General features: G+C 63.7%; 2 protein-coding genes across 4 annotated transcripts in view; both read left to right on the forward strand.

Annotated features, from left to right (window-relative positions):
- The first annotated feature begins 1,238 nt into the window (after positions 1–1,238).
- Positions 1,239–21,585, forward strand: SOCS7 (suppressor of cytokine signaling 7). Of its 3 annotated transcripts, XM_083809459.1 has the most exons (10): positions 1,239–2,237; positions 6,813–6,877; positions 9,444–9,548; positions 10,315–10,416; positions 11,261–11,391; positions 11,801–11,969; positions 14,565–14,693; positions 17,202–17,337; positions 17,624–17,781; positions 18,075–21,585. In XM_083809459.1, exons 1-9 carry the CDS (start codon positions 1,315–1,317, stop codon positions 17,742–17,744), a joined length of 1,881 nt encoding a protein of 626 aa, XP_083665585.1. In that variant the 5' UTR covers positions 1,239–1,314; the 3' UTR covers positions 17,745–17,781; positions 18,075–21,585. The 3 variants fall into 3 exon arrangements, with proteins under 3 accessions (XP_083665585.1, XP_083665587.1, XP_083665586.1); XM_083809460.1 differs by lacking the exon at positions 10,315–10,416 and having other exon boundaries at positions 1,240–2,237; XM_083809461.1 differs by lacking the exons at positions 9,444–9,548; positions 10,315–10,416.
- Positions 21,586–23,266: 1,681 nt separating this feature from the next.
- ARHGAP23 (Rho GTPase activating protein 23) overlaps positions 23,267–27,776 on the forward strand; it is a 36,858-nt gene continuing 32,348 nt past the window's right edge. The window contains exon 1 of the mRNA XM_083809094.1: positions 23,267–23,367. Coding sequence (XP_083665220.1) covers positions 23,359–23,367 — 9 coding nt within the window. The 5' untranslated portion in view covers positions 23,267–23,358. The remainder of the gene's footprint in view (positions 23,368–27,776) is intronic.

A 27,776-nucleotide genomic window follows, 5' to 3' on the forward strand; every position in this document is an offset into this window, starting at 1 on the left:
CCGCCCCCGCCTGCCGCTGGTCCCGGCCCCGCTGCGGGGAGCCCCCGGCCGGCCCCGGGACCCCGCTCCCCGGCCCCTCGGGCTGCCCGTGATGCAAGCGCATCCCGACGGGCAGCCATGGCAACCGGGCTGCGAGCCGCATCCGCAGCCCGCATCCGTATCCTGCGTCCACATCCTGCATCCCGCGGGTCCCCGGGTAGCCCCGGGGGCTCGGTGCTGCAGCGCCCCAGGCCCTGGGGAGGGGGCCGGGGTTGGGCTCCCACCGGCAGGAAGCCCAAAGTCCCTGTCCTGGGGCAGGGAGGGAGATGGGGGCACATGGGGGTCCCAGTGGGCAGGGGTCCCGTGCCTCCAAGCCTGCCCCTCACTCCCTCCCCCAATTTGGGGGTGTCCTGGGTGTCACGCAGCACTGCCTGCCTGCAGGGCGGAAACTGAGGCACAGGAGGCTGGTGCAAAGCAAGGGCGGCTTCTCCCTGGCCTCCAGGCAGGCGCACGGGAGCTGCTCCCGGTTCTGCTCGTCCAGCGGGGGGGGGGCTGGGGCTGTCCCGGGTGCCTGGGTGAGCCGTGCAGGAGCCGTGCAGGAGCCACGCAGTGGCTGTGCAAAGGATGTGCAGCAGCCATGCAAAAACTCTGCAGCAGGCGTGCAGCAGCTGTGCAAGAGCCATGCAAGAGCCGTGCAGCAGCTGTGCAGGAGCCGTGCAGGGTGCGCAGAGCTGTGCGGGAGCTGTGTGAGTGTTGTGCAGGAGCCGTGCAGGAGCCGTGCAGGAGCTGTGCAGGAGCCACGGAGAGCTGTGCAGGAGACACGCATGGGCTGTGCAGGAGCCGTGCAGGAGCTGCGCGGAGCCGTGCAGCAGCGTGCAGGAGCCATGCAGGAGCTGTGCAGGAGCCGTGCAGGAGCCGTACAGAGCTGCTCAGAGCTGCGCAGAGCTCTGCAGGAGCCACGCAGAGCCACGCAGAGCCGCACTGAGCCGTGCAGAGCCGTGCAGAGCCGTGTAGAGCTGTGCAGAGCTGTACAGAGCCGTGCAGAGCCGTGCAGATCGGTGCAAATCGGTGCAGATCGCTGCAGCCCCGCACTCCCCCGCGCAGCACCCGCCTCGGCCCCCCCCCCGTTCCCGCCGCGCCTGCACGTGCCGGGGGCGCGAGGGGGCGTGGCCTCACCCAGGGGGCGTGGCTTCGGAGGGCAGGGGGCGTGGCCGGCGGCGGAAGTGCGGGGGCGGGGCGGCGGCGGCCGTCGCCGCGGAGGAGGGAGCGGCGGCGGCGGCGGCGGCGGCGGCGGCGGGGTCCCGCTGCGGGCCGGGCCATGCGGCGGCCGTAGCGATGCAGCGCGCCGAGCTGCGGGACGGGGAGGCGGCGGCGGCGGCCGCGGCCTCGTACCGGGTGCTCAGCCGCCTGCTGGGCTATGGGGCCGCGCCGGAGGCGGGCGCGGCGGGCGGCGCCGTTACCGGCGGGGCGGGCGCGGGGCCGCCGGGCCCCGGCGGGGGGCGGCTGCCGCTGCCGCTGCCCCTCCCCGCCGCGGCGGTGGCGCTGCCGGGCGGCGGGGCGCCGCGGGGGCCCCGGCCGCCGCCGCAGCTGATGGTGTTCCGCAACGCGGCCGAGGGGCGGCCCGGCGAGGCGGAGGAGGGCGGCCCGGCGGCGGGCGGCGGCGGCGGAGAGGGCCCGGCGGCGGGCGGCGCCGAGCTGCTGTGCCCGCGGCACCGCTGCGCCCTGGAGCCCAAGGCGGCGGCGGCGGCGGCGGCGGGGCGCTGGGGGCCGCCGGGCGGGCTGGAGCTGCAGCTGGCCGCGCTGGGGCTGCGGCCGCCGGGGCTGGGCCCCAAGGGCCCCGGGGGCTGCCCGTGCCTCGGGCCGCCGCCGCCCGCCGGGCCCGCCGCCGAGGAGACGAGCGACGCGCTGCTGGTGCTCGAGGCGCTGGAGCCCGACGAGGCCGGCAGCGGCTCCGAGGAGGAACCGGGCAGCCCCGACGGGCAGGAGCCGCCGCGCGGAGCCGCCCGCGCCAACGGGAGGAGCGGGACCGGGCCCGGCCCCGGCCCCGCGCCGCCGCCGCCGCCGCCCGGGGCGGGCTGCAGGAAGGGCTCGCTGCGGGTCCGCCTCCGCCGCCTCTTCCGCACCAAGAGCTGCAGCGGAGGCTCGGCCGCGGGGGACGCCGCCGCCACCGGGAGCCGCCGCGCCGGGGACCTGCCCGCCTCGGCCGGGAGCCTGACCGACGTGTGCGGGGCCCGCGGCCGCGAGCAGGAGGCGGGCAGGTACGGGCCGGGCCGGGCCGGGACGGGCCGGGGGGGCAGCGGGCAGCGGCCTCCCGACGGTTTGGTGGCGGCCGGAGGGGACTTGGGCTCGGTGCTCACGGCCGGGCCGGGCTGCGGGACCGGGGAGGTCGGGGGGGGTCTCTTGGGGGGAGCGGGACAGAGGCGGGCCCGGGGGGGAGCGGGGCTCTTCGGGCTGGGGGAGCAGCACCGGGCCGGCTGGGCTCATGGTGGAGGCGGTGCTGGTGTGGGGGACCTCAGCCCCCGGGAAGTGCACCCCGAGAGCGGCCTCTGGGGATGCTGAGCCGCAGCCCGGGGGCTCCCGGTGCCAGCCCCCGTTCCCTGCTGGTTTCCTGAGCCTCACGAGCCCGGCACTCAGGCTTCAGCCTCGGTGCTGGTGGGCAGAGCCCGCTGTGCAGGATGAGGCCCGAGGAGGTGCTGGGGGCCTGATCCTGGCACCCCTGTGCGGGGCTGGCCGCGCCGTGGGGCTTTACGGCGGCTTCTCGCTTGGATTTTCTGCTCTGGCTCCAGCTGCGCGGCTCAGAGCCCGCAGCGTTCGTCCAGCGTGGGGTTTGAAAGCTGCCCTTTGCCGGTGGCTCCCGTTCCTCCGACAGGCTGGCACGGGCGCTGTCACGGGAGGGCACGTCACCGCGCGGCGGAGCCACCAGGCTCGTGGGCTCCGCCAGCAGCTGGCCCTGCGCGGGGCGCTGAGCCGCTGCCTGGCACCGCCAGGACCTTCTGCAGCAGCGCCTCCGTCCTGTGGCTGCTTTTAGCAGCTGGCCCCTATTTCTCGAGGCGCCGAGGGCGCGTGGCTCGGTCCTGCCGCGCGTGGGGACTGCGCGGGTTCTGGATCGCGTTGGTCTGAGTCGTTCACGCTGGTGTGTGAGCCCGGCCGTGGTGTGCTCCCGGTTCCAGCCTGGTGGCACAGGCCGAAGGGGAGCGTTTCTGCGGAGGCCGTGAGCTGCTCGATGCCAATGGGAGAGGGCGAGGTGCCCTGGTGCTGTGCCAGCCCCGGCCCTGCCGCAGAGCCTGCTGCCCGCAGCACCTCCAGCAGCTGGCGTGAAACTCCTTGCGGGAGGCAGGGAGAAAGGACCCTTCTGAGGGCTGCACGCCTGCTTCTGGCCGGCCTGGAAGCAGCGTTAAATGATTGAATGGACCTGGAGCACTTCGGGGTTGGCGTTCCTCCTGCGGGGCTCCTGGGGCAGCGTGCCTCTGGTGTGGGCTCGAGGCGTGCGCGGAGCCAGGCTGGGCCCCGAGCTCGGGTCTGTGCTCACCGGGTGCTTCGGCCGTGAAGCCGTTGTGGGGGCAGCGAGGCTGAAATTCTCCCCGTTGCAGCAGGGGAGGTGGCTCCCGAGGTGGGACAGCCCCGTCCGCACCGGCCCCTGGCCCGCAGCTGCTCGGAGCATCCGAGTGTGACCTCCTGCCTCGTGGGAGGGTGCCTTGGTTTTATACACGGCTTCGTTTCCCACGAACGCCTAAACGTGCCTCCACCAGCGGTGTGCCAGGTTGCCTGTAACGACATAGTATTTTGCTAACACGCCTGTGGTTTTTTCAGTCCTTGTTCTTCTCGTCGACAAGAGCGAGGAGTCCTCAGGACTTCCCCGCGCTGGGCTCGGGCGGTGGAAGGCTGGCGGTTACGTCTCTCCTCAGAGCAGGGGAGAGCCGTGGCGCTGCCTGGGCTTTCCCTTTTGTCGGAGAGTTTCATGGTCACTGCTGGGGGAAGTGCTGACTTCTCACGCTCCAGCGTCGTGGAACTGCTGTGCTAATTAGGATTTTAACAAAGGTTAGTTCAAGGTGCCTGATGCAGCAGCTGTTGTGGTTCAGGGACTTCTCCGCTGCCTCCAGCTTTGGGAGCCCCCCTCCTGCTGAAGAGGTCCGGGTTACTTGAGCCACGCTTTTTCTGTTCTGCGGAGCACTGGTGGGACCTGGAGGTTGCGCTCGGCGTTGGCCGTCCCCCGCCTGTTAACAGGAACAAGGTCGGCAAGGAGCAGTCTGCGCTGCTGAGCGCCCGCTCCCGGCGTGCGGCTCTCCCCTGGGTGCTGCTGAGCGCCCGCTCCCCGCGTGCGGCTCTCCCCTGGGTGCTGCTGGCGAGCGTTGCCCTTGGCCTGCAGTGGGTTAGTCTGGCTGTGCCCAGGCGTCGCTGAGAACCAGCTCCCGGCGTGCAGAGCTGCATCCCGCAGTGCCAGGCCTCGAGGCAGCGCTGGGCAGCTCTGCCTCCTGCGTGCACACGCAATTCAGAGCAAAGCGGCCCCGCTGGCTGGAGTCAGTGGCCGGGCTCTGAGATGCGAGAGGCTTGGAAACTGAACGTGGAACATGAGGCTTCCCTCCCAGGGTGTAAGGATTTCAAGGCTGCAGCTGTGAAACTGCTCTTCTTGAAGCAATTTGTACCGCAGAGGTAAACGGAGGGTTGGGGGACAGTGCTGGGTTGCAGCAGTTCAGGGGGCAGGGCAGGCAGCCCTGAGCTGCAGGTGGTGGTGTATCCATGGTTGTATCGATGGCCTGACCTTGGTTTTATTAATGTCTCCATATAATACACCTCAAGTAGCACGTAGCCGGCTGGTGGACAAGACCTGTGACATGCTAAAAGGCTGCCTGCAGTCACTGCTGCAGGACGGGCCGCGTCAGCGTGTTCCCTGCTGCAGTCTGGGCCCGGCGGGTGACCCCGAAATCCCCGTCTGCTGCCGCTCAAGGCGCTCCCGGTCCCGTGTCTGTCCGTGGAGTGTTCAGTCCACGTGAATTGCTTCTTGCTCTCACCCTGCTGCAGATGTGAGCTTGCTAGAAATGAGAAATCGCAGAAATCTGTCACTGGCCGTAAGATGTTGGCATAAAATGTGGCTGTTTTGGTAACAGCGGAGTGCCGGCAGTGCTCCTTCCCCTCTGTTTTAGGATGTGGGAGCAGAGCAGTTGCTGTATTATAGGGTTAGCTGCTGCTAGCCCGCAGTGTGACTTTGTGAGCGCGTGTGGCTGGTGACTGGTGAATTGTTCTCCTTTGAGGGCGAAAAAACTACCCCTCAAGTAGGTGCGAGAGCTTTGAAATGGAAACACTTCCAGGCATTTCAGTGGGATTTTGTATATCGAGATGTCGAATTTTTCTCAGCTCTTTTATTGGCAGTCCTGCAGCGTTACTTGTTTGTTCACAGCTGCGTGACCCGGTGACGTTGCTGGAGCTCAGCCGCAGACGAGGAGCACTCGGGGTGCCCTGCGAAGGGCCGGGGCGCACCCGTCCGCGGTGCGCTCACGTGGCGCCGTGCTGCTCGGCCGTACGGGGCCGGAGCTCGCCTTCCTGCTCCCTGCAGGCTGGCTGAGTTGTGTCAGGTCAGCGCAATCCCTCCGAGCGCTGCGAGCCCTTGCTCAGAGCTGCTTTTCCCTGAAGCCGTGCCCGGCCTGCTCAGGAGGCCGTGACGGGAGCGGGGCTGGGGCGTGGGGCCCGCTGGGACGACGTCGAAGGGGATGGGGATGGTCTCAGAGCTCCCCTGGGTCCCCGCTCCAACCGCGTGCAGTGGGACCGGTTCCTCCGGCCGGCTCAGTGAGGCCGTGCTGTGTAATTTGGGGTGACCTTGTCCGAGCCAGCACGGACGCGTCCCGGTGTACCGGGGGGCTGGGAGGACCCTGGGCAGGAATCGGCGGCACCGGAGCCTCCCTTGCCTTCAGCTTTGCACTTTTCCTCGTCTGGAAGTGAGGTTCTGGCCCCAGGGTGCTTCCAGCCCCGGAGTGGTCCCTAAGCGGCGTTTTTGGGTTGAAATAGCGGAGGTCGGACAGCTCCTGTCTCGCTTTCCGTGCCGAGGCCCGGCAGCGGGCCGCGTTGCCCTGCTGGCCCCAGCTGTGGGCTCGTGCCCTGGGTCTGCCGTGCCCTGTGCCCCCCCCGGCGTTCCCTCTGCCCAGGTCTGTACAAAGCCCTTTGGCGCTGCAGCAGGGAGGGTGCTGGAAGGGCTGGTTCCCTGCGTGGGGAGAGCACAGGGGTGGCTCCAGCCTCGTTATAAAATCGCTGTTTTGGGAAGGAGGCTTTGGAGGAATTACAGGTGCTCTCGGATGCCCGTCGGAGGCGCCTTTTCAGCCGTTTCCATCCACCTTGATGCTCCAGGCTCAGCTTCCCTGCCCTTCGCCGCCTCCTGGAACGCTTCGGGGAGGCGGCATCCTCCAAACGCCGCGCGAGGGCATTCGGCGTGCTGGCTGTAGGCACAGCCCGTGGTTGCGCAGGGCCCCAACCTGTTTGTCTGAGGCGTTTGGCAATGCCCGGTCCGGAGAAATGGTGTGGTGCCTGTTGTGAAACAGCCGCTTGGCTCCGGTTACGATACTTGCTTGGGGTTTTTCCTTTCCAAAGACTTTATTAATTACCTAGTTAGAGATTTGCTTAGTAGCAGGATGGAGACCTAGCTTTACTGGTTGACTGTCCTACTTAAGCCAACACGCTGCTCTAGGAGTCGCATAAACACGCGGCGTTGAGCTGTCTCGAACCTCTGTAAATCATGGTGAAGGCTCTCCCAGTTTGGGAGATCAAACGGTGTTTTCTTCTTCTGGGATGCACCGAGTCTCCCCATCCCTATTCATGATGTTTTTTTTTTTTTTAATTTCCAACAGGAAACACAGACTGACAAGAACTCAAAGTGCCTTTTCCCCGGTTGTTTTCAGCCCCCTCTTCACAGGTAAGGAATTGAGTCGTGTACGGTTGGGTTTGCCATTTTGCTACGAATGGAGCAGTGTGCGTGTAACGGCAGCCTGCCCCTTTCCTCCACTGCGACCCTGGGGGCAGCTCCTGTGTCCTGCGTGGCCTCAAACCCGAACCGAGAGGAGCTGTAGAGAACGGGGACGTTTCACGTCAGCACTTTGCAGTTTCTTCTGTTGAAACACAGGTCTGAGCTGTGCTAGAGGCGAGGCTCCTTCCTCCACGGGGGCTTTTTGCGCTGGCGGTTCGGGAGCTCCCTGTGGGGCAGGGGCTGTGCCTGTGCTCCCCTCCGGTGGCCCGAGGGGGCTGAAACCGCTCGGTGGGGCAGCGCCTCCCCGCGCAGCGTCTGTTCTCTGCGTGCTTCCCCTCTCCCCGCTTCCTGCTGCTTTCTGACCTTCCTCTTTCTGCCGGGGGAAGCTGGCTGCTTTATAAATGGCACAAGGGGGAAGTCCTGCTCTGCCGGCGGCTGATACCGAGAGCCTTCTGTCACCGTCATGTGCCTGGTGTGGGTGTGGGCCGGCAGCGAGAGCCCCCCCAGCTGCGGGGCTCAGGACCTCTGTGGGCGAGTCCTGCCTTAAAGCTCGCGGAGAGGAGGGCTAAGGGCACAAGTGAGCATTAGTCGGGTGTGCAGAGCTGCACCGCGGTGTCGCAGAGCTCAGGAACAAAGCGAACGCGCGCTGAGAGGCTTGTTGCAGGGCTGAGGACTTGCAGGGTCTCGTGGCTCCGTGCGGCTCCTTCAGCCCTGCAGAGATGGAGACGTTCGGGGGCGATCGGGCCGTGCCGGTGCCCGCTGTCTTCTCCGTTCTCGTACTGCTTCGGCTGATGTCCCGATAGCGGGGCGGCATGCGGAGGATGCTCCCTGCGAGATGTGACTGGTTTTGTGTGTGTCACATGCATTTATTCAGCAAATCGAGGCTGGTTGAAGCAAAAGCTGCTCCTACACCGTCAGCTGTCACTAGGGGAAGCTGCGGGCAGAGATCTGTGGCTCTTGTGCCTCCCGGTGACAGGCGTTACGTGGCCGTGCGTGCTGAGTGTCTTGGCTTCAAATGAATATTTAACAGAGAGGAGAGCATGGAGTGGACGAGTTCCTGCTCCAAATCTGCGAGGTTGATTTAATTGCTAGCTTATCCTATTAAACGTTCTTAAAATGGCTCATGTCAATTTTTGCAAGTCGGTGGAGTGGTGGCAGTGTCCTCCAGGAGCTTTTCCTTTGCAGAGGGCCGTGCCAGCATCCCCAGCGTCAGCGTGCCTGCCCTTTAATCGCTTTGATTTGTTGGTGACTTCGGCCTGACCCAGCTGGGGTCCGTGTGGAGGATTTCTGAGGCTGGGGCTGCCAAAGTAGGACTCAAATGCCTGGCCCAGCTTGCTTGGGGTTCTTGGTGACTTGCTTCCAGGTCAGCGCGAGGGCCGAGCTGGGGCCAGCAGAGGTGCTTGCCTTCCGTGCCCCCTCCACAGGCGTGCTGGGCTGTAGGTGCACGTAGCTGCCATCGCTGCTGTGCTGGGAACGGTTTGAAAGCTGGGCTCCTGCAGCCCGCCTTGGTCCCGTCGCTTTTTGTTTGTGCGAGGCGAAGGCTCCCAGCCTACGTGGCTGCTCCATTTGTAGGGCGTGGAAATGAAAGGGTGGCTGCATGCATGCGTGTGCACCCACACCCATCGGTCCCCCAGGGAGAAGGTGCCGCGGATAATAACCCGGCCTAAATAACCCTCGTAACGCGGCTTATTAGTAGATAGGACTTCTACGGGCAGGAGGAAGCTGAGTCAGTACTGCCCTGTGCGGTAAATACCTGGAGGTACTGACCGAGAGGCCGGGGAAGTTTTTCCATCTGAGGCAGAATTGGGGCCCTAACCCCAGGAGTCGAAGCCTGACACAGCCGAATCCTGTGGTCCCTGGGACCATGGCTCAGGTGTGTGTGGTGCTCTGGTGTTGGTTAGTGGTTTGTGACAGCTGGGTTAGACTTTTTATTTTGGAAAGTTCCTTGGCTGTGCTAACACCGCTCAGTCCTCTCTTCAGGAGTTAGCTGGTTTCCTTTCACTTCTGTGTTGGTTTGATACTGATGGTTTAACCTTGATTTCATGGCTTCATTTTTCTCCCATGAATTTAGATTAATTTTAGGCTTTACTAGTTCGTTAGACATCTCAGTTTGCATCGTCATTTTCCCAAACCAGTGTCCTGGGTCTGGAGCCTTTAGGTGAATTCCAGCAATTTAATGTAGAGGCCTGTCCAGGTGGCACCTTCGTGGCCTGCCGGATAAAAGGTATTTCTGTTAGATTGGCTGCTTGTAGGCAAACTCCAACTGGAATTAATAGGCGCATTATCTCGTAGCTGTGTATCAGCAGGGTAGGGCTGTGAAACCATTTCCCATCAAGTGCCAGTGCTGGACGTCGGTGAGGAGCGCTGCGGGAGCTCCGTGCTTCCCCATCGCCTGCTGCTGGACCGGTGTCCGTCGCTCCCTTACTCCTCGTGGGCAGGGGTCCCAGCCCCTTCCCCTCTCCCCCTGCGTGCCCGGGAGGTGCAGCACTAACAGTCTCGCTCCGCCAACCTGCAGGTGAAACAGTGTCACTAGTGGACGTGGACATCTCCCAGCGAGGACTGACCTCCCCTCACCCTCCAACTCCGCCGCCTCCTCCGCGAAGAAGCCTCAGCCTGCTAGGTACGGCGCCGTGCCTCTCGAGAGCCCGTCCGTGTGTCTGTCCAGGAGCACAGAAGCTGTCTGTCTGCCCCTGCTGAGCCCTAGCAGGGCCTCGCTGCCTGCTCCCCCTGCCCCAGCAGGATTTCTTGCTGTTGCTGGTGGTGTCGGTGTTTCTTGTAGATCGGGCAGGAGGGGAGGGTTGTGGCGGAGCCGTGCGAGGTGGGACGTGATGTGCTGATTTCGCGGTGTCTCCTCTGATACGGCTGCCCACAAAAACATCCCTCACTCCCTCCCATTGCCTGCCCAGGCCGGCTCCCTCCCCTGCTTCAGTCTGTGGCAGGGAGGCTTTGGGGAGGATGGCACCGGGAGCCCGGCGCGGCTTGCTCGGCACCCTCCTCTGGAGGAGGCTCCTCTCTGAGCTTAGCACGAGTCAGCCTCGGTGAGCAGCACCCGACGTGCGCATCCCGCGTGCCGGGGCAGCGTTGTGCCTGTGAAGTCGTCTGTAAATGCCTGTCTTGTGCTGCAGGCTGCGTGCATGGAGGGAGCTGGGCTGGAGAGCTAACTCCTTCGCTCCAGGTGTGTGCGCACAAACCTCTGAGCGTGCTGAGGACGGGTCGCTTTGGCACCGCAGCAGTGCCCTGCTCTCAGGAGCCGGCGGAGCACCGTGAGCTCTCCAAGAAGAGCTCCACCTCCTGCTCCAGGCAGCGCTCGGTGCTGGTTTGCTCAGCAGTGCAGGGCTCGCTCGCTTTCTGTTTTCTGAATGTCTCTTGCCTCTGTTCTCTCCTAGATGATATCAGTGGGACGCTGCCTACATCTGTCCTAGTGGGTCCGATGGGGTCTTCCCTGCAGTCTTTCCCTCTGCCTCCGCCTCCTCCACCCCATGCCCCAGGTCAGCTTAGCTTTAGCAGCAGCAAGGCTTTAGTTCTCCGGGGCTTTGGACTTTGCAGCTCTTCTTGGTTAACTTTAAGGCTGCACTTTAAGACTCTAACAGCAGCAGTGCTGCCTCCTCTGCCCACTTAGGGACGTGCAGTGCTACTGATGGTGTGCCATTGTGTCACGGCTCTGGTTTCCTGGCCTTGGTCCTTTGTCTCTTTTCCACGTGCTGTGGCTCTTTTGTTGCCCCCAGTTGTTTTCCCGAAGCTTGTAATTGCGCCAGCTTTATTCTCAGTGCAGCATCTCCCATTTTCTCTGCTTCTTCCTGGGTTCAGCAGAAGCACGGCCCCTGGCTGTGGACTGGGGTGTGCTCTGCGTGTCAGCAGTGTCAGACAGCAGCCGTAGGAGCAGGGCTCAGCTCAGGAGCCCGGGCTCTGCCCGCCTGCTGTGCAGTCCAGCTGAACAGCACGTGAGGATGTTCCTTATGCAACTCCCCTTTGGTTTTCAGTTTCCTGCCCTTCAGGACCCGCGGGGCTTTAATTGCCCCCTTGTTATGAACTAAGGTGTTGGGATGGGTTAATTCCTTCCAGCTGGTGCCACCTGGCACTTCCCTTGGCTTCCCTCCAAGCTGGCTTAAGGAAATAGCAGACGAGGGCTCCGAATGAGTCACCTTGGAGGAGCCAGGTGGTGACTCCTGCCGTGTCCTTCACGAGGACGCTGTCCTCCTGTCCATCAGTCCTGCTTCCTCATCTCCTCCTGCCCTGCCCTCTGGAGCCGGGCGTGCCGGGGGACGGGGCGGCTGGGTTTTGGGGCGAGCTCCCGACGGGTGACCGTGGCCCGGACCGTTTCTCCCTCTGCAGACGCCTTCCCGCGGATCGTGCCCCTCCGGCCGATGGAGACGGCGCCCAGCCAGCCCGCCCCGCACCTCCAGTGCCCGCTCTACCGGCCGGACTCGAGCAGCTTCGCAGCCAGCTTGCGGGAGCTGGAGAAGGTAACGTCCTCGTGGGGGGGTGCTGGCAGCACAGGACCTCGGGAGGGGAAGGCTGCAGGTCTAGGCCATGGTTTTTGGGACTGACCAGGAACAAAAGTTTAAGGCGGGACCAGAAAACCACCTGCCTCTTTCCCAGTGAGGTCTTTGGTGAGTGCAGAACAGCATCGCTCATGCGTGGAAGAACTGTCATGGTTAGATCTGGTATTTCACTACTTCTGGGTGCTGGATGTGATGTTGCTCCTGGAAGAGAAAGCACCGAGTCGTAACCATCTATTTTCCTGCTGAATGTAACCAAAAACTTAAATTTTGGCATTAAAAGTGAATTAACAATAGCAAACTGCTGCCTTTAGTTGGTGACGCAGTCTTCCTTGTTCGTGGTCTGCTGACGTTCCGTGTCTCGCTTCCGCAGTGCGGGTGGTACTGGGGGCCGATGAACTGGGAGGACGCGGAGATGAAGCTGAAAGGGAAGCCGGACGGGTCCTTCCTGGTCCGAGACAGTTCTGATCCCCGTTACATCCTGAGCCTCAGCTTTCGGTCGCAGGGCATCACCCATCACACCAGGATGGAGCACTACAGAGGTAAGAGCCACGGGGAGCTCTGGGGGTGCTGACGGCTGGGGCCCGTGGCTGTGGGCAGTCTGGTCTCAAGGTCCCAAATCTCTGCCCAGAGCGCTGATGCGGCAGAAAAGAGGGAGCAGCAGCAATGTGTCCTCACTCTGTGTCCTGCATTTAACCTTGCTATCTATGCCTTGGGCACAAGTTTCCTTAAAGCAATGAAAAACCGGGGAATAGAAGAGTTCCCCGTGCCTCTCCTCAGGCCTTGCTTCGGAAAACTGAACTTGAAGAGAATGATGATGGGGAGATCTGAGATCCCGCATCACGACGGTGTGATATAGCGAGAGCCATCGTTCACAGCTGTCCGATTCCCCAAACTGAACTCTCCCCGTGAAATGAGAAGCGATCTGTTGACATCACTGCTCGTCACCTTGCTTTGTTCTGCTCGGGGGATGCTCAGCAGCGGTGCCAGCTGCCCTCTGTGCAAGGCGAAAGTTTTAGCTCCACTGTTGTGGGCGTTTGTTCTGAGAACTTTGCGGTGTTTGCACCCTTTCTTCCTGCCACGCTCGCTGTCGTGCATGGGGTCCGTCTCACCTCGCCCACATGCTTTTTCTGCTCGTCTTCAGATGTGGTTTTCCGTATCGAACCCCAGCGCAGGCAGCTGCCCTCAGGCCGAGCAAAAAGCCTGAGAAGGCTCAGCACAGGAGGGAAGGGCATCATCAGGACTCCGGCACCTGCCCTGTACCCGGTGGGCAGGCTGTAATAACAGCTGCCTGCAGAGCATTGTCATTAGGTGTGCTGCCAGATAATGGCTTCTGAGGCTTCCCAGGCAGTCTGCTGGAGAAAACAGTGGTTTGTGACCTTTCAGGGCACAGCTCACCTGTTCCACCTTTTTGCCCTTACTCTGGGGATGTCGCTGTGTCTTCCCCCTCCGTTAGCATTGCTAGTGCTAAACAACCCAGCAGAGTTTCTGGTCTTGAATCCCTCCGGTGGGAAGTGCACCAGCATTAATTGTAGCCTGTCGAGAGCCAGTTGTCCTGCCCATTGCATAAGGAGGACTGGCTTTCATCACCCTGTCCTTAGAGAACTTGTAAGCAGCATTTCCAGCTGGGGGAGATGTGAGGTCGGCTGCACAGAGGATGCTTGCTCATGACTGAGCTTTGGATCAAACCGCTGCTGCTGCCGGTCCGGTTTCTTGCTTTGGGGCTGGGGTCCTTGTTCTCAGAGCTCCCTTAGCCGGGTGTCCTTCCCTCCTTTCCCTCAAACTGCATTTCTTGCTGCACGTGGTGAAGGCTGGTGCTGCCACCATCCCCGGAGCAGCGTTTCCAGCCGTGGCACTGCATCAGGAACTTCATTCCTGGGTCCAGTGCTTCTGTCTGCATCAGTGGCTCTGTGCTTGCCCCTGGGCTGCCTGCCTTGTGCTGAATGTGCTGCAGCAGCGTGCAGAACTGCAGACCTGCGCACTCTGATAAACCGTGAAGATGACAAATGGTGGGGCTGAGGGAATGGTAGAGATAAACGCTTGACCTTCAGGTTTCAGGTACTCGAGAGGAAGAAGACATAATTTTTGTCTTTTTTTAGGAGAGCTGAGTAGGCAGCCTGCGGAGGCTGGTGTTTGTGCAATAACCCCCCAGCGTCTGTCCTTTGCATCTACTTGCCACTCGTAAGGGCTCATTCAGATCAGAGATTGCTGGTGCCCGAATGTTTAGCAGGTGCTAACCTGGATCACTGGTTCTCACACTGGTCCCTGGTAGGGCTGAGAGGATGCCATTTCCCAGTAAATCCTACCAGACTGAGCTGTGGGGAGAGGAAGTGCATTGTAGGTTTGTGAGCAGTGTGTAAGCCCTCTGTTGCTGGTTGCTGGCCACCCCACAGAGGGCCGTGATTGCTGGACATCCTCCAGCACCGCCTCTTCTAGGTTTCCTGTGCCGCTGCTGGGGCAGCTGCTCATCCCAAAAGTCCCTGGGCTGGAACACAACTTTGGGTACCTCTGGTTCAGCTACACCTTCTCCTTGGCACGAGTGCTTTACGAGGGTGGGTGCAGGGACACAAGTCGCTCGCTGCCTCGTGGCTCCGGGTTCCAGGGTGCCCGCAGACGAGCGATGCAACGCGCCCGCTGCGGGGATCTGCCCCCTGCGGGCCTGGTGGGATCGCTCCTAGGATCCTGTTGGGCTCCTCCTGGTGAAGCTCTGTTCTGCCAAAGCACTGCCTGATGCCCTTGGTAGCTCCTCGGTCACGAGGGCGTTCTGGCTTGGGCGAGGTTTTGTGGGCAGAAGGGGACGGGGGGACCACGGGCAGCGCTCTGGCAAGCGGGGGAACAGGCAGGGTGGCTCTCCGGTACAACAAGGGCAGTGTCTGCAGCACCGAGAGCGTGAGAGCAGTCTGACTCGAGGCTTTAACCTACTTAGGGTTCTCTCAGCAGGTTGGGGCCCTGCCTCCCCTGGGCTGCCCTCTCCAGTCCCATGGTTTGCCGTTCGAGCAGTGCCTCCTGCGTCAGGTGGCGGTGCCAGCCGGGCTGCAGCTCTCGGCGGCTGTCACCTGGCCTTTAAAACATCGGTCCCACGTCTCTCCCTGCCACCAGCACCCCTGTAACGTGAAACCCTTCTGTTCTGTTGGAAGGGACCTTCAGCCTGTGGTGCCATCCCAAGTTCGAAGACCGCTGCCAGTCTGTGGTGGAGTTCATAAAGAGAGCGATCATGCACTCCAAAAACGGGAAGTTTCTTTACTTCCTCCGATCCAGGGTCCCAGGTGAGTGTCCTGCTGGGTCCGGGGGATGACTCTTGCTCCGTGATTAGCTGCTGGCGTGTTCTAGAGAGCCAGCTTAGTTCAGCTTTTGTCTACTCCCTCAATCAGCTGCTTGGCTATTACAAAAAAAAAAAAAAGCTGCTCCCTCTACCAGTTACTTGGCTACTGAAGCCCAGCTGCCTTCCCTCCCCCAGTCTCGGGGCTGCTTTGCTGAGAAACCTCTCCGTGCTTTGCAGCTTCCCAGTTCTCCCTTTGCTGAGACCCACCTGGGGCTGCCGAGAGGAGAGGCATTAAACCGAGCGTGTGGGAGCGCTTCCAAGTGGGGAGCTAAATGTGAGCCTCGAGTGATGGATGCTGTAGGTTCAGAGTCCCCGGGGGGACCGTGGTGCCAGGGCACATCCACAGGCAGGTGCTTGCAAGCACGAGGGAGTGTTGAGAAGCTTTGTTGGAGCACGTTTGACTGCATGATGCTGGAATTGCAGAGTGCTTGTTTTCCCATCCGGCAAAGTCTGGTCCTTCGGAACGGGCTCACATCTGCCTCCTGCGAGAGCCAGGCTGGCAACTGGGTCCGTGTCTTTATCAATTTTTTTCTGGTTTTGACTCAGCTGTCATTGCATGTCAGAAAGCTAGCTGAAAATTCAGCGTGAAAGAGAGGGAAGAGTCTGCCAGCTGAACAAATACGCCCCTTACTTGGGAGAGAGCAGCAGTGGGGAGCCCGAGTTGGAGGGAGGATGAGAGGTGATGCTTGGAGGAAAGCACCAGAGCAGAAGGGAACGCGGCTGCAGTAAAGCAAGGCACGGCGGTGAAGCAGAGAGGGGCAGGATCGAGAAGATGGCCAAGGCCCTGGTGGGGGCAGGTGGGGAGGGGATGGGATGTTCCTGGCTCCAGGCTGGCTCTGGCTCACCCATGGGATCAGAGCAGAGCTGGAGTCGTAGCCCAGACCTGTTCAGTGTTGCCCCCTGCTGCAGAGATGGCCAATAACTGGGAAGCTGATTTATGACGTGGCCACGCTTTCGGGGAGGAGAAGGCTGCAAAGCTACTGCTGCCGTGCATCCTGCCTCCAAGAAATTCTTTCAACTTCAAAATACAAAAATACTTTACCTTCCCAATCCTAAGACCTGTTCCCCTTGAGAACAGAGCTTCGTGGACTTGCCAGCTCCACAAGCAAATGCCTTAGTAGAAAGGATTTGCTCTAGAAAATATCTTTCAAAGAGAAAAGGAGTCCCCCTGAGCGGCGCCGTGCACCTGCCGGGGGGTCCCCTCGCCGCCTGGTGCCAGCCCCCTGAGCTGCCGGCCGGCTCTGCGGCCGCTCCTGCGCCCCTCCGTCTGCGTGCTGAGCCTCGATCCCTGAAAACCCAAGTCTCACGCTGATCCCTGATCTTTACTGGGAGAATATTTAGGATCTGCATCCCCCCGGCGTGCTCGTTAGTGCTGTGCTCCTGCTGAAGCGCTAACGGCCTCCCAGAGGAGGGGGATGTTTCCAGCGGGCTCCTGGCGCTGGGGCACGCAGCCAGCACAGCGTGCAGAGCTCGTGCTGCGTCCCTGTAGCTGCTGGCTGCGCTCCCGGAGGCTAATTCCTTTTTGGTAGAATAAGGAGGGGGGGGGGGAACCCAGCCTTCAATTGATTCCTGTTCTTTGCTTTCTCAAAAGCTGGCTCACAGCTTCCTGAGCTGCCTGGAGCAGTTCTGAGCCCATCTTAGTGTGAAGAGCTTTCCCTTTTCTCCTTTCACTCCACTGCCCTCAGAGACAGGCCAGCAGGAGGGGGTTAGAGTGTAACTAGCTCTGAATCCTTCTGTAAAGACAGATAAAACCTTACGCTGTGAAGGAGCCCAGCTCCCGTAGGTCCTTTCTGGTGCTCCTGCTGACCTCTTGGTTCTGTGGGCTTGATTGTTGCTCTTAACTTGGGGGGAGGAGGTTGTGGGGCGGGGGGCAGCCGGATGCAGCTCCTTTCCAGCCGTGCCGGGCTGCTCCCTGCGTGGGGAGCTGGCTCTGCCGAGGCTGCTCCCGCCTCTGCCTTTGTGCCCAGCCTCGTGACCCCAAGAATGAGCAACTCCTGCGCAGCTTGAGCTGTCCAAATCCCCGGCCTTTTAATGCCTCGATACAGCTACCCAAGGGGTTATGCAGAGCAAAGCGTACGTGCCGGTCACGCTGCCTGCCTTTCCCTTTGGCTTTCTTCTGCGTCCTTTCTAAAGCACTTTGCTTCTCGGTATAAGGGGGCTCTTCGCCACTGGTCCTGGGGGCGAGGCGGTTAGGAGCAGGCAGTGTCCTGGATCTGCTGTACCACTGGTGGCTGCAGGTGCCCTGTGGGGAGAGCTGGAGGGAGCTGTTGCAGCCTTGTGAGGGAGGCTGGAGATAGCTCATGGTATCGCCCGTGTTTGCCTGGCCAGTGCTGAGCTGCCTGGGCACAGCCTCGCAGAGAGCTGCGGTTCCCAGGGACCAGCGCTTCCTTTGGGGACCGGCTGCAGTTCGTGTCTGACACCACACTCTTCTCCAATATTCTTTCTTCCAAAGGTCTCCCTCCAACACCTGTCCAGCTCCTGTATCCAGTCTCCAGGTTCAGCAATGTCAAATCCCTTCAGCACCTTTGCCGCTTTCGGATCCGGCAGCTGGTCCGGATCGACCACATCCCCGAGCTGCCGCTGCCCAAGTAAGTCCCGAGGGCTGGGCTGGGAGAATTTGCTTTGGCTTCGTCTGCCGCTCGCCGTGGCAGGCAGAAGACCTCTGTGTGTCGGCAGCAAGGGCTGTGGGAGGGAGTGGTTGACTTCTTGCTTTTGGCCTTGGGTCAGCAGGATGAACGTCCTGCGGGGCACAGGGGTGCGGCTGGGTGAGGTGTTACGGCCGCTGCCGCTGCCAGGAGCGCGGGCTCCCGTTCCTTTGCGGAGGCTGGCGTGGCTGTGGCTCGGGGCTGAAGCTCCTGCCCGTGCCTTCCCCAGGCCCCTGATCTCCTACATCCGGAAGTTTTACTACTACGACCCCCAGGAGGAGGTGTACCTGTCGCTGAAGGAAGCTCAGCTCATCTCCAAACAGAAGCAGGAGACCGAATCCTCTACGTAGCGAGGCCGGCTCGCCCATCGTGTTGCTGTCACTGATGGTACGTGCGTGCTGCTGGTCCGTGCGCTGTCCCGTGGGGTCCAGCCTAAATCAGGCTGTTCCTCTGATTGCGAGGGAAAGACGAAATCCTCCCTAAGGAGGCTGTTCGCTCCCACCAGCTTTTTTCCTTTACTTCCGGGGAGACGAGCAAGGCTTCTGCCGCTTGCTTGTGCTTGTTTCGTGCCTTCACAGGCCTGTGCTCGCTCTTGTGCCAAACCCCCAGTGCTCTGGGGCAGATTCGGCCACGTCGGGCGGGCTGTTTGATCCCTTTCCTCTCTCTCTCTCCCCCACTAGGAATTTGGTTGTTGCCATCCAGTAGCCCAAGTCAGGCGGTGGTGGGGACGAGGCACGTGAAGGTGAAGCCTGCTTCTGCAGCGTGACTTCTGCTCTCAAGCTCTTTTGTAGAGAGAAGAGGGTTCAAGACTCCTAAGAAGCACAGCAGAAGGGGACCAAGGGTCTCGGCTCCTGGCTGAGGGCGAGGGGGTCTCGGAGGCAGCTGAGCCCAGCTCGCGGACTCCTTGCAGAACAAAGAATGTCACGGCACTATGTACGAGTTTTTGAAAGTTTTATTTTTTATGTCTTCATTTTTTTTTTTGAGTTTATTTTCAGCATGAGAAATACTGTCTTATCATCGGCTGAATTTTATTATCCTCCCTTGGAAACTTCGAGGTGAGGAGAGAGAAGGGGACTCTCTGGGAAGATCTCCTGCTCCGGGCACTGGTGGGACTGCTCTGCGGAGGTGAGGCAGCCGGAGAGCTGCTGGGAGGCAGCCCGAGCCAGGATCTCACGCAGTTCCGCAGGGCAGCCTCTGGAGAGCACGGGGCACGGCTCCCCAGCTCCCTAGGATCTGGAGAAGAGGGCCGGGCCTCGTCCTGGGCAGCTGAGCTTTGCTACTGGACTTGCAGGATGGCCGTAAAGCTGGGCCCAAGGAAGGAAAAGCCTGCGAGCCGTTTGGATGTCCTGGAGCCTTCTGCCACACGGAGTGGTTGCTGCTGCACCGGGGAGCAGGGGCTGCCCCTCTGGGGAGGCGTCGTTCCCCTGAGCAAACACTGGAAGATTTCACTGGCAAAGCTGTCGCTGTGACTTTGGCAGCAGCCTGTGGACCAAAGGTACTTGAAGTGACCTCGGTCTGGCAGAGCCTTGGGACGTGCACTTTGAGCCTTTCTGCTGGCTGTCTCTAGAAGCTGTGAATGAAGTGGCTTTCTACTGAGGCGTGAAGGATCCCGATCGGTGGTTGCTGGGGCACGGAGGCATCTCTGGGGTGACTCGGAGCAAGGAACAGCCGAGGGTTCTTCTGGAGCTCGCTGCTTCCTCTTCCTGGGATGTCCGTGGAACCACAGCGGTTCAGGAACAGGACGCCAGGAGAGGCGGCAGCTCTTGCTGAGCTGCTGGGCTTAGCACTGGCTGCAGCACCCGTGTCCCTTTCAGTCCTGGTCTGCTGCTTCATCCGTCACGGCAACTGCAAAGAGTTTGCATTTCATGGTGAAGTTTAAAGTTTGCCCGAAGCGATGCTGAGAAGTCTCAAGCTTTCCTCTGGTATTGAAACATGGCTGTGTTCTTGGGCGAAAGAAACACCCCATCCTGCAACCGTGCGGCCTGAAAATGCGATGCTGTGTGTGGCCTGGGTCTGCAGATGGGGTCAGTGCCCTGTGAGCCGGATGCAGTTGTTCGGGAGCTGCTGGGACTTTGTTCGTGCCCCGCAGAATGATCTATGTCCTTGAATTAGACACAGTCCTGTGGATCTTAAAGCAGCCTTGAAAAATCCTGATTGTCTGCCTATGCCAAGTGCTGCTGCAAAGGGTGCTAACTAATCCTGGTCTCCCTTTCTTAACCACCACCTCTGGCCTCGCTTTCAGTCTTGGGAAAAAAAGGTTTTTACAAGATTTGGCTTCTAGATGAAACCAATAATTAATCTTCAGAATCTGTAGAAATACCTCATCGGACGCTACCCGCTGCTGACTTTGCATTGCATTGTCGGGTATCAGGACGGGGTGGCTGCCCCACACCGTGCCGGGTGGCATATCTCACTCAGCCCATGGTGAAATGTGAACTAATTTGGTCTACAGCTACCGCGTCCTCCCTGCGCAGGGGAGCTGCGTTTGTCCCTCTGCAGCCCTTGCCATGTTCCCCCCCCACTGCAGACCCGCAGCTCCTTCCAAGCCATCAGCCTGCAGAAAGTGCAGCTGCTCCGACCAACGCACAGCACAACGGGGGGAAGCACCCGTGTCCTTGTGCACGGGAAACCTGAATATCAGAAACCTGAATATCAGCGCACCTGGCCCTGCTGCATCTCAGCTGCTCATGTGCTGAGGATTTGAATCTTCCAACTTATCCGTATGCTGGAACAGAAAATCTTCCCGACAGCCGTGGCTGGGCTGATGCCTCAAGTGTCCTACACCGTGCCAGCGAAGCAAGAGTGTGCCCGATGCAAATGTCTCTTGCAAAGCTTTCCCCCCAAAGGAGACCCCAGAGATGAGGACACGATGGCATGGGGCAGGCGATGGCCTCGTGGCTGTGACCTGCTGGCCAGCTGCCTGACCTGGGGGAGCTGTGAATGCCCCCTTGCTGCAGCCGGGCACAGGCTGGTGTCTCCCAGGCGTGGCGGTGGCAGCATTATTTTCATTCCATCCCTGGTCTGGTACGGGGGGGACTGGGTATTGCTGGTGTAATAACGGCACCTGGGTTTGGGAAGGGGGACGGCCGGCCTGGGGGGAGAAGCAGCACTGGGATGGGGCATGGGGCCGGCTGTGCCCTCGCTGGGCTTGCTGGGGACAAAAACGCACAAACCCGCTCCGCAGCGGCGGCAGGGTGGGAGAGCCCCCATGTGTCCATCAGGAGCTCCGTGCCACCCGTGTCCCTAAAACGCCCTGGGTGTGGGGGGGCTGATGGTCCCACAGCACAGCGAGCTCAGGGCAGCTGCTGGGCGCTGCCCGAGTCCTGAAAAGCACGGACCGGGGCTGCCTCGGTGTGCTGGTGCGGTTGTCCTTGTGCCAGGGCGCTGTGTTTGCGTGGGCGTTCTCAGCTCAGCATCGATCTCCTTTCGCGGCCAGAGGGAGGGGAAGAGTTCGGCGTGGTTTGGGCAGCCTCGAGCCCCAGTGCTGCTGGGGCGGGAGCAGAAGGGGGCTGAGCACCCCGAAACCTCGTCCTGTCCGGCCGGGCACGCGGCACCTCACACATCCGTCCGAATTTAAACCCCGGAGGTGTTTTTCTCATGGAAGTGTTTTCCGTGTGAGCACGTGCAGGGAGGCAGGGGAGCTGGGGGCAGTGCGAGGCCGTGCCCCCCCCAGGAGGCTCGGTGATGCTCCGGGGCAGTGCGAGGCCGGGAGCCCTTTAGGGGGGAGCCCTTTGGGGGGCTCCCCGGCAGCAGGGCCCCCGAGGAGGCACCTTCCAGCCTTCGGCCTCGCTTCCGTGCAGTTAACGTCTGACACGTGCGTGGCTTTACACCAAGAGGTCTGAGCCTGCCCCTCGGCGGCTGGGTGGGGGCCGGGTGCCCGCCCCCTGGTTTTACTTGGGAAATCCCTGGTGGAAGCTGGGGGGCAGCGCCCGGTGCTGGGTGGGGGCTCCCAGGTGGAAACGGAGCCGGGGCGAGGAGCGAAGGGCAGCGGCTCCCAGCGCGGCGAGCAGGAGGCGCGGGGCCGGGGGGGCTCCCGGCCGGGAACCACCTCCAGTAGAAATGCAGCTTTGCTTAATTTTCCTTTTTTTTTTTTTTTTTTGTGTGTGCGCGCTTAATTTATTAAAATAGTTGCTGTATAATTTATTTTCATAAACTATATTAAAAAGTTACTAAATGGTTAAAAAAAAAAAAGAAGAACAGACTTGCAGGCCAATCTTTCAGAAGAAGAAATGTTTTTTGATATAACATGACAAATGCACTTTGGGTGTGTTTGGTTATTTTTGGGGGGGGGGGGGGGGGGGGGGGGGAGCCTGGCTGTACCTGGGGGTCGTTCCAGAGGGGGTTTGTCTGTATATATTGTATTAATAGGCATGTTTGGCCTCTCGCGTGGAGCCGTTAGTGACTGCTGCAGGTCCCGTGGGGAAGCTGGTGTGAAGTTCCCAGTTTTTGTAAGCTGTCAGGCCGGGAGGGCTGACCTCTGTGTTTGTAACTCCTTTTTATCGTCGTTTGGACCGATGGGTTTTTGGTTTGGGGGGGGGGGGGGGGCGGGAAGGGAGAGAGCGGGGGTTTGAAATAAAACGATTTGGAAATTGTTCGGTGCTGCGTGGTGCCTCGAGCCCGACGGGGGGGTCCCGGGGGGGGCTGGGGCTGTCTGGGGGGGGGGACACCTGCAGGATGGGGGCCCCGTGCCCACCCCCCCGCCCGGTGCTGGGGCGCTTTGAACGCCCCCGTGCTGCCGATCAAAGGCTCGGAGCGACAGAACGGGGCTGGGGCGGGCGGGGGGGGGTGGGGGGGGAGAGGAATCCCGGGGGGAGCCCGTGGGGACAACGGGCGGCGGGGGGGGGCGGCCCGGGGGGGCTGGGCTGGCAGCGGGGACCCCCCTGCCCCGCTCTGCCCGAGCCGGGGGGGCCGCAGGGGGGAGAGATGGGGGAGGGGGGGGGTCTGGGGTCGCCCTCCGGGGCTGCAGACGGGGAAGCCCCGGGCCGGGGGGGCCGTGCCGGGACCGGGGGGGCCGCCCCCGTGCCCCCACAAGGCGCCTTTGTGCGGCGGCCCCCGGCTGGCAGCGCCCCAACATGGCTCCTTGGCAGCCGCCGGCGGCCCCCGCACAAAGCCGCGTTCTTCTGCCCGCCCCCCCCCCGGGCTCGGCGGGGCCGGGGGTCCCGGGGGGTCCCGGGGCGGGGGGGGGGGGGTCCGAGCCCGGCCGAGCCCCCCCGGGGCCGCCTCCGCGCCGCTCCCCGGCGGGCGGGGGGGGGCCCGTGCGGGGCCGCGGGAGGGAAACTGAGGCCCGGGGGGGGGCCGGGCCGGGGGCGGGGGGGCCCTGGCACTGGCGGGGCTCCGGGGCTGGCACCGGCGCTGCCCCGAGGCCGCGTTTACCCGGGCACCGCGCCGGGGCCGCGAACCCCCCGCCCGCGGGGGCGCAGCCGGGCCGGGGGGGGGGGGGGCGGCGCCGCCAGCAGCCACCCCCCCGGGCACCCCCCCGGGCACCCATGGGCGTCCCGAGGGAGCTGGGGAGGGGCTGGGGGGGGGATGGAGGGAGCGGGGAGGGGGGTGAGGGAGCGCTGTGATGGGGGGGGGGGGCGAATTGGGTGGGGGGCGGCTGGAGGGATGGAGGGCGGGGGGGGGGGGCGTGATGGGGAGGGGCAGGGAGGATGCGGGCGGCGTGATGGAGGCGAGGATGAGCGCACGGCGGGGGAAGGGGGGGATGCGGGGGGGGATGCGGGGGGGGCCGGGCGGCGGCGGGGCCCCGGGTGGGGCCGGGCGCGGCCCCCTCCCGCCGCCGCTCTCAGCTGACGCCGCTCCCGGGATGCGCCGGGCGGCGCCGGGCGTGGGCGGCGGCGGCGAGAGGCGGCGGCGGCAGCGGGGCCGCACCGGGGCGCACCGGCACCGGGAGCGGCACCGGCACCGGCTCCGGGAGCGGCCCATGGCCCCCGGCCGGCCCGCCGCGGCCGTGCCCTGAGCGGCCCCATGGAGCAGGTAGGAGCGGGGGGGGGGCGGGCCGGGAGGGGCCGGTGCGGGGCCGCACCCGGGGGCGCGGTGCCGGTCCTGGGGGGGGGGCCGGTACGAGGCTTTCCTCAGCAGCCTCGGCCGGGGGTCCCCCTCTCCTTCCCCGGGCCCCCACCTGCTGCCCAGCATCGCTGCTTCCCACGCCCAGCATCGCTGCCCGAGACCCCCAGCCTGCAGCCCCCCGACCCCCGCCAGCATCCCCGCCTGCTCTGCCCAGAGCAACCCCCCCACCCCGTCGGCAGCCCCGGGGCCGAGCCCCTGCCCACCCCCCGGCACCTCTGTCCCCTTGTCCCATCCCTGCCCCGCTGACAGCAGCGCTTCCCCCAGCTGTGGCACGGGAATGCTCGGCGCGTGGCCCCCCGCGTGAGCTCCCTGGGCACCCATGGGTGCTCGCCCTGGCCAGGTGCTTGCCCCTGGGATGGTTTCTGGCTCCTCACCTGATGCGGGTGGCCAGAGGGACGGTCCCTGCTCTGCCACAGGTCTCCTTTGCGGCCCCAGGTGTGCCTGGGTGTTTCCCAGTAGCGCAACAGAAGGATGCGAGCAGCAGGATTTGGGGAGGGGGCCCCTGCCTGGGTACGGAAAAAGCACGGGGGGCTCTGATGAGGCTGCGTCTGTTGGTGTTTCCATGTCTCCCAGCCCTGTTATTTACCAGCCAACGCCTCTGGAAGCCGTTCTGGCCATCGTGCTGGGATGCTGCGTCCTTCCCTGGTGCCCACCCCGGGCTGTGGGTGCTCGCGGTGTCCCCGTGCTGGGGCTCTGGGTCTTTCCCATCCCATCCCCCTCCGGAGGGGTTATTCTCCACTGAGCATCTCCTGGCCCTGCTGTTGCACACCAGGGCGAGGGGCTTCTGCTCCCTCCCTGCAGCCCCTCAGGCTCTGCCTCCTGTTTTTGCCACCAGCGCCATCCTTCTGGCTCGGCCCAGATCTGAGCATTCAATGCTGCTGTGCCCCCCCGGGGTGGGCAGGCCTGGGGCCACACCAAGTGGTCCAGCACGAGGCATCCTCAGTGCACGGCGAGCTTTTGTTGCACGTTGGGGGCCGCGTGCTTATGACCCCCCCCCCCAGCCTGGGGCAGGTCCATGGGCAGGAGAGGCGGGGAAGCGCGCGGGCACGTGCGTGGCGTGGGCGAGTGCCTGCTGGTGCCTTCGCCAGTCCGGCCGGACCCCAGGACCTCGCTCACATCCGCCCCGCCGGAGCAGCCAACGCCAACGTGCGGTCTGCACGTGATGCGCTGAGACCCTGCGGGGGCTGCATCCTCCCGGGGCCGTGAGCACCGGGCCCCGCCGCACCCCTGCCCCGCTGCGCCCCAGGGTGCGCTCTCCCGCTGGAGAATCCCCCCTCGCGCACCTCCAGCTGCAATGCAGAGGAGCTGCCGAGCAGCAGCCCGCACGCCTCCCTCGCCGCCCTGATTGGCAGCGGCACCGTGGTAATTTTAGGCTGCGATCGGCAGCAGGTTGGCACGTGCCTGCCGGCACCCGGGCAGGGATAGCAGGGGCCGGCGGGGCAGCTCCGTCCGGCCGCTCTCCCACCGGTTGCAATGGGCCCGGGGCAGTGCACGGAACCGGGGCTCTCCGGGGTACCCCGGCTCCCTGCAGGATTTCGGCCCCTCCCTGGTGCGGGGATGTCGATGCAAGCCTGCACCGCCCCGCGTTGCTCAGCCTCGCTGCCGGGCTTCCACGCACCTCCATCCATCGCTCGCTCGCAGCCGCCTGGCTCTTGTTTGTCCCCGACCTGGAGGCGGACGGCGGGGACGGAGCGATGGGGGCCGTAACCCTTTCGCCGCTCTGCTGCCGGCTCAAGATGGCTTCGCGCAGCAGCGGCTGCTGCGGGGGGAGAGGAGCTCCTGGCCGGGAGGTGCCTGCGTGGAGCTGGGTGCGGGGCCAGGGGGGTCCGTGTGGGACCCAGCCCCACGGAGGCACCCAGCGCCCAGCCCGCTCTGTCCCCCAGGGACGTGTCCCTGTCCCCAGCCCCACTGCTGTGGGCACGGCCCCGCTCCGGGCTTGGGGAGAGCTGGGGGCCAAGGGATTTGCCAGCGCCATGCCCTGCCCCAGCCACACCAGCACCGCTCCTGTGCCCTGCGGTTGCTTTTCTTCGTTTTAATTCATGGGATTAGGTTAAAAAAATATCGCCCAGCTGTGATTCCCCTCTCGTTCCCTTTGTCTGCGGCGCGTAAGCGGCTCTGCAGGGAGCGGCAGCCTGTGCCGGCGGGGGGGTCGCTCTCGCCGGGTTTTGGAGCCCGGTTCTCCAGCTGCTGGGATCTGGGCTGCGGGCGGGGGCCGGGGGGGGATTAGGGGCATGGGCGGATCCGCCCCGATGAACTGGGCAAACGGCAACAGCGAGTGAGCAGGGCATCTGCCTCGGTGGCTGGGGCCAGAACGGGCATTTTGGGGTGTATCGCTGTCAACTGGGGTGCAGGGTGAGCGGCCGTGGCAGCTCCAGGCTTGGGGGTGCCCTCGGGGGCGGTGTGTGCCGCCCCCTCCCTGCAGATGGGGTTGCGGTGCTGGGGGAGACAAAGAGGGCTGGCGGGGGGGGCATCAGCTGGGTGGGGGCGCGGTGGCGCTCCTCGGCAACCCACCTGGAAAATCTGGGCCAGGAGCAGGGCCGGTGTTTGGGGACCCTCTGAGCCCCCGAGGCTGCGCGCCCCAGAATGGGGCCACCTCTTTCTGGGGGCGGCTGCGTCTCCCTGAGGATCCTCCCCTGTCTCTGAGCCCTGCATGGAGCAGGGTGTGTGTGTGGGGGGGTCAGGGCCCTTGTGGCCAGCCTGGGTCTCCCCCCCTGCCCTGGCAAGGGTACGCGGGGTCCCCAGGGTCTGTGTCCGAGTCCTGCTGGCAGCACGTCCACTGTGCTGGGCTCCTGGCTGGGTAGCACGGCCCCACCGTGGGGGCTATGGGGGGGTCTGCAGGCAGGATGTGGCCTCGTTTCCTGGGGGCAGGACGCCCAGGATGGGAAGTGCAAGCAGGGTGGGTGGGCACGGCCGGGACCTGCCCTGCTCTGTCCCGTGGGCCAGCTGCTGGGAAGGGCCGCGGACGGAGTCCGGTTGGTGCTCGGTGCCAGCCCAGCTCGGAGGAGAGGTTTCCTGGAAGGTCCCTGGGGAGAGGCCACGGCAGAGCCGCGGGGCTGGCCAACCCTGCCCCGCTCCCCCGCGGCCTCAGCTGGGAGGTGTCCGGGGGGGGGCTCTGGGAGCTGTGGCACGGCTCCAGGGTGTGGGTCCGGCTGCACCCTCACGGGGTGGAAACATCCCCTCGCGTTCCTGTTGCTGGCATCCAACCGTCCCCTCTGGCTGCTGGGACGGGTCCCGAGGCACTGTCCCCTCCTTGCTCCTGGGGGACCATCCGTGCTGCCCGCCCAGCAGTGGGGGTCCCGCTGCGTCGCAGCCCGCCCAGGGCCCCCTGCCCACACTGCGGCCAGGCACAGGCCGTGCTCCCGGCATCACTGCCGTGCTTCTGGAGCTGGCACACACCCCTCAAATGCTGTTCATGTCTCTGGGTGCTGGGACTGGTCCCCCAGGAGGGGTCCCCCCTGCTCCCCCAAATACCCGCTGGCACCTAGCGGCGCTGTGGCTCCATCCCGAGGGCTGGCTCTCGGCCAGATGAGCCGGTGCCAAGGGCTGGAACGTCTGTCCCTACGGCAGGGGCCCCGCGTGGCCTTGGCACTGCCAGCTGCTGCCGGCCGCGTCCCAAAAGCTTCAGCCTGGAGCCAAACCCTGCCCCTTGCCCCCTCCCCTCGGCTGGGGGCAGCTCCTGGGCCCTGTCCCCGCGAGGGGATGCAGCTGGTGGCTGCCCAAAGAAGCTGGCGCCGCTCACACGGGGAGCTGGCAGGGGGCAGATTGGGGGTGGGCAGGATGTGCCCGGGAGCAGGATCCGGCCCCATGGCCTCTCCAGCCCCGGGTTCCTGGGGGTGAGAGCGGCGGCTCCTCCACATCCGGGGGCTTCTGAGGTGGAAGATGACGTCTGGGCCATTTATTTTTCCTAGTGGTGTTGAGGTTTCGCTGAGTGCCCAGAGGAAATCCTTGTTGATGCAGACTTTCTTCATTGTTTCATGGAAAACTCGCGCTCAGCGGCTGTGCTCACGCCAGGCGCGTGTGACGGAGGGCGCAGGTTGGCACCTCCGGGGGGGTGGGCAGGGAACGCAGCTCGGGGGGACTGGGGAGCGCTCAGGGCTGGCACCGAGCGATGTCCCTGCCGGGCTGAGGACGGTGGCACCCGCCAGCAGCTGAGGGGCCCCATCGCAGGGTGCTGCTGTGATTCGCCCCCTGTGGGGCTGCTCTCAGGCCGTGGTAAGACCAGGAGAACAAAACCACCGTGCCAGGCCCCTGGGCTCAGCCCCGCTGCCCCCAGCTGAAGCCCAGCCCCAGCCCCGTGGCTCTGCCCGTCCTCCCCA

This window comes from Anser anser, assembly GCF_964211835.1.
Source record: "Anser anser genome assembly, chromosome: 23".
Taxonomy (NCBI): Eukaryota; Metazoa; Chordata; class Aves; order Anseriformes; family Anatidae; genus Anser; species Anser anser.

Coding starts and splice junctions, on each gene's coding strand:
- SOCS7 (XM_083809459.1), top strand. CDS start 1,315: ATGCAGCGCGCCGAGCTGCGGGACGGGGAGGCGGCGGCGGCGGCCGCG. Junction 9,549..10,314: donor AAGAAGCCTCAGCCTGCTAG/GTACGGCGCCGT, acceptor GTTCTCTCCTAG/ATGATATCAGTGGGACGCTG. Junction 14,694..17,201: donor CCTCCGATCCAGGGTCCCAG/GTGAGTGTCCTG, acceptor TTTCTTCCAAAG/GTCTCCCTCCAACACCTGTC.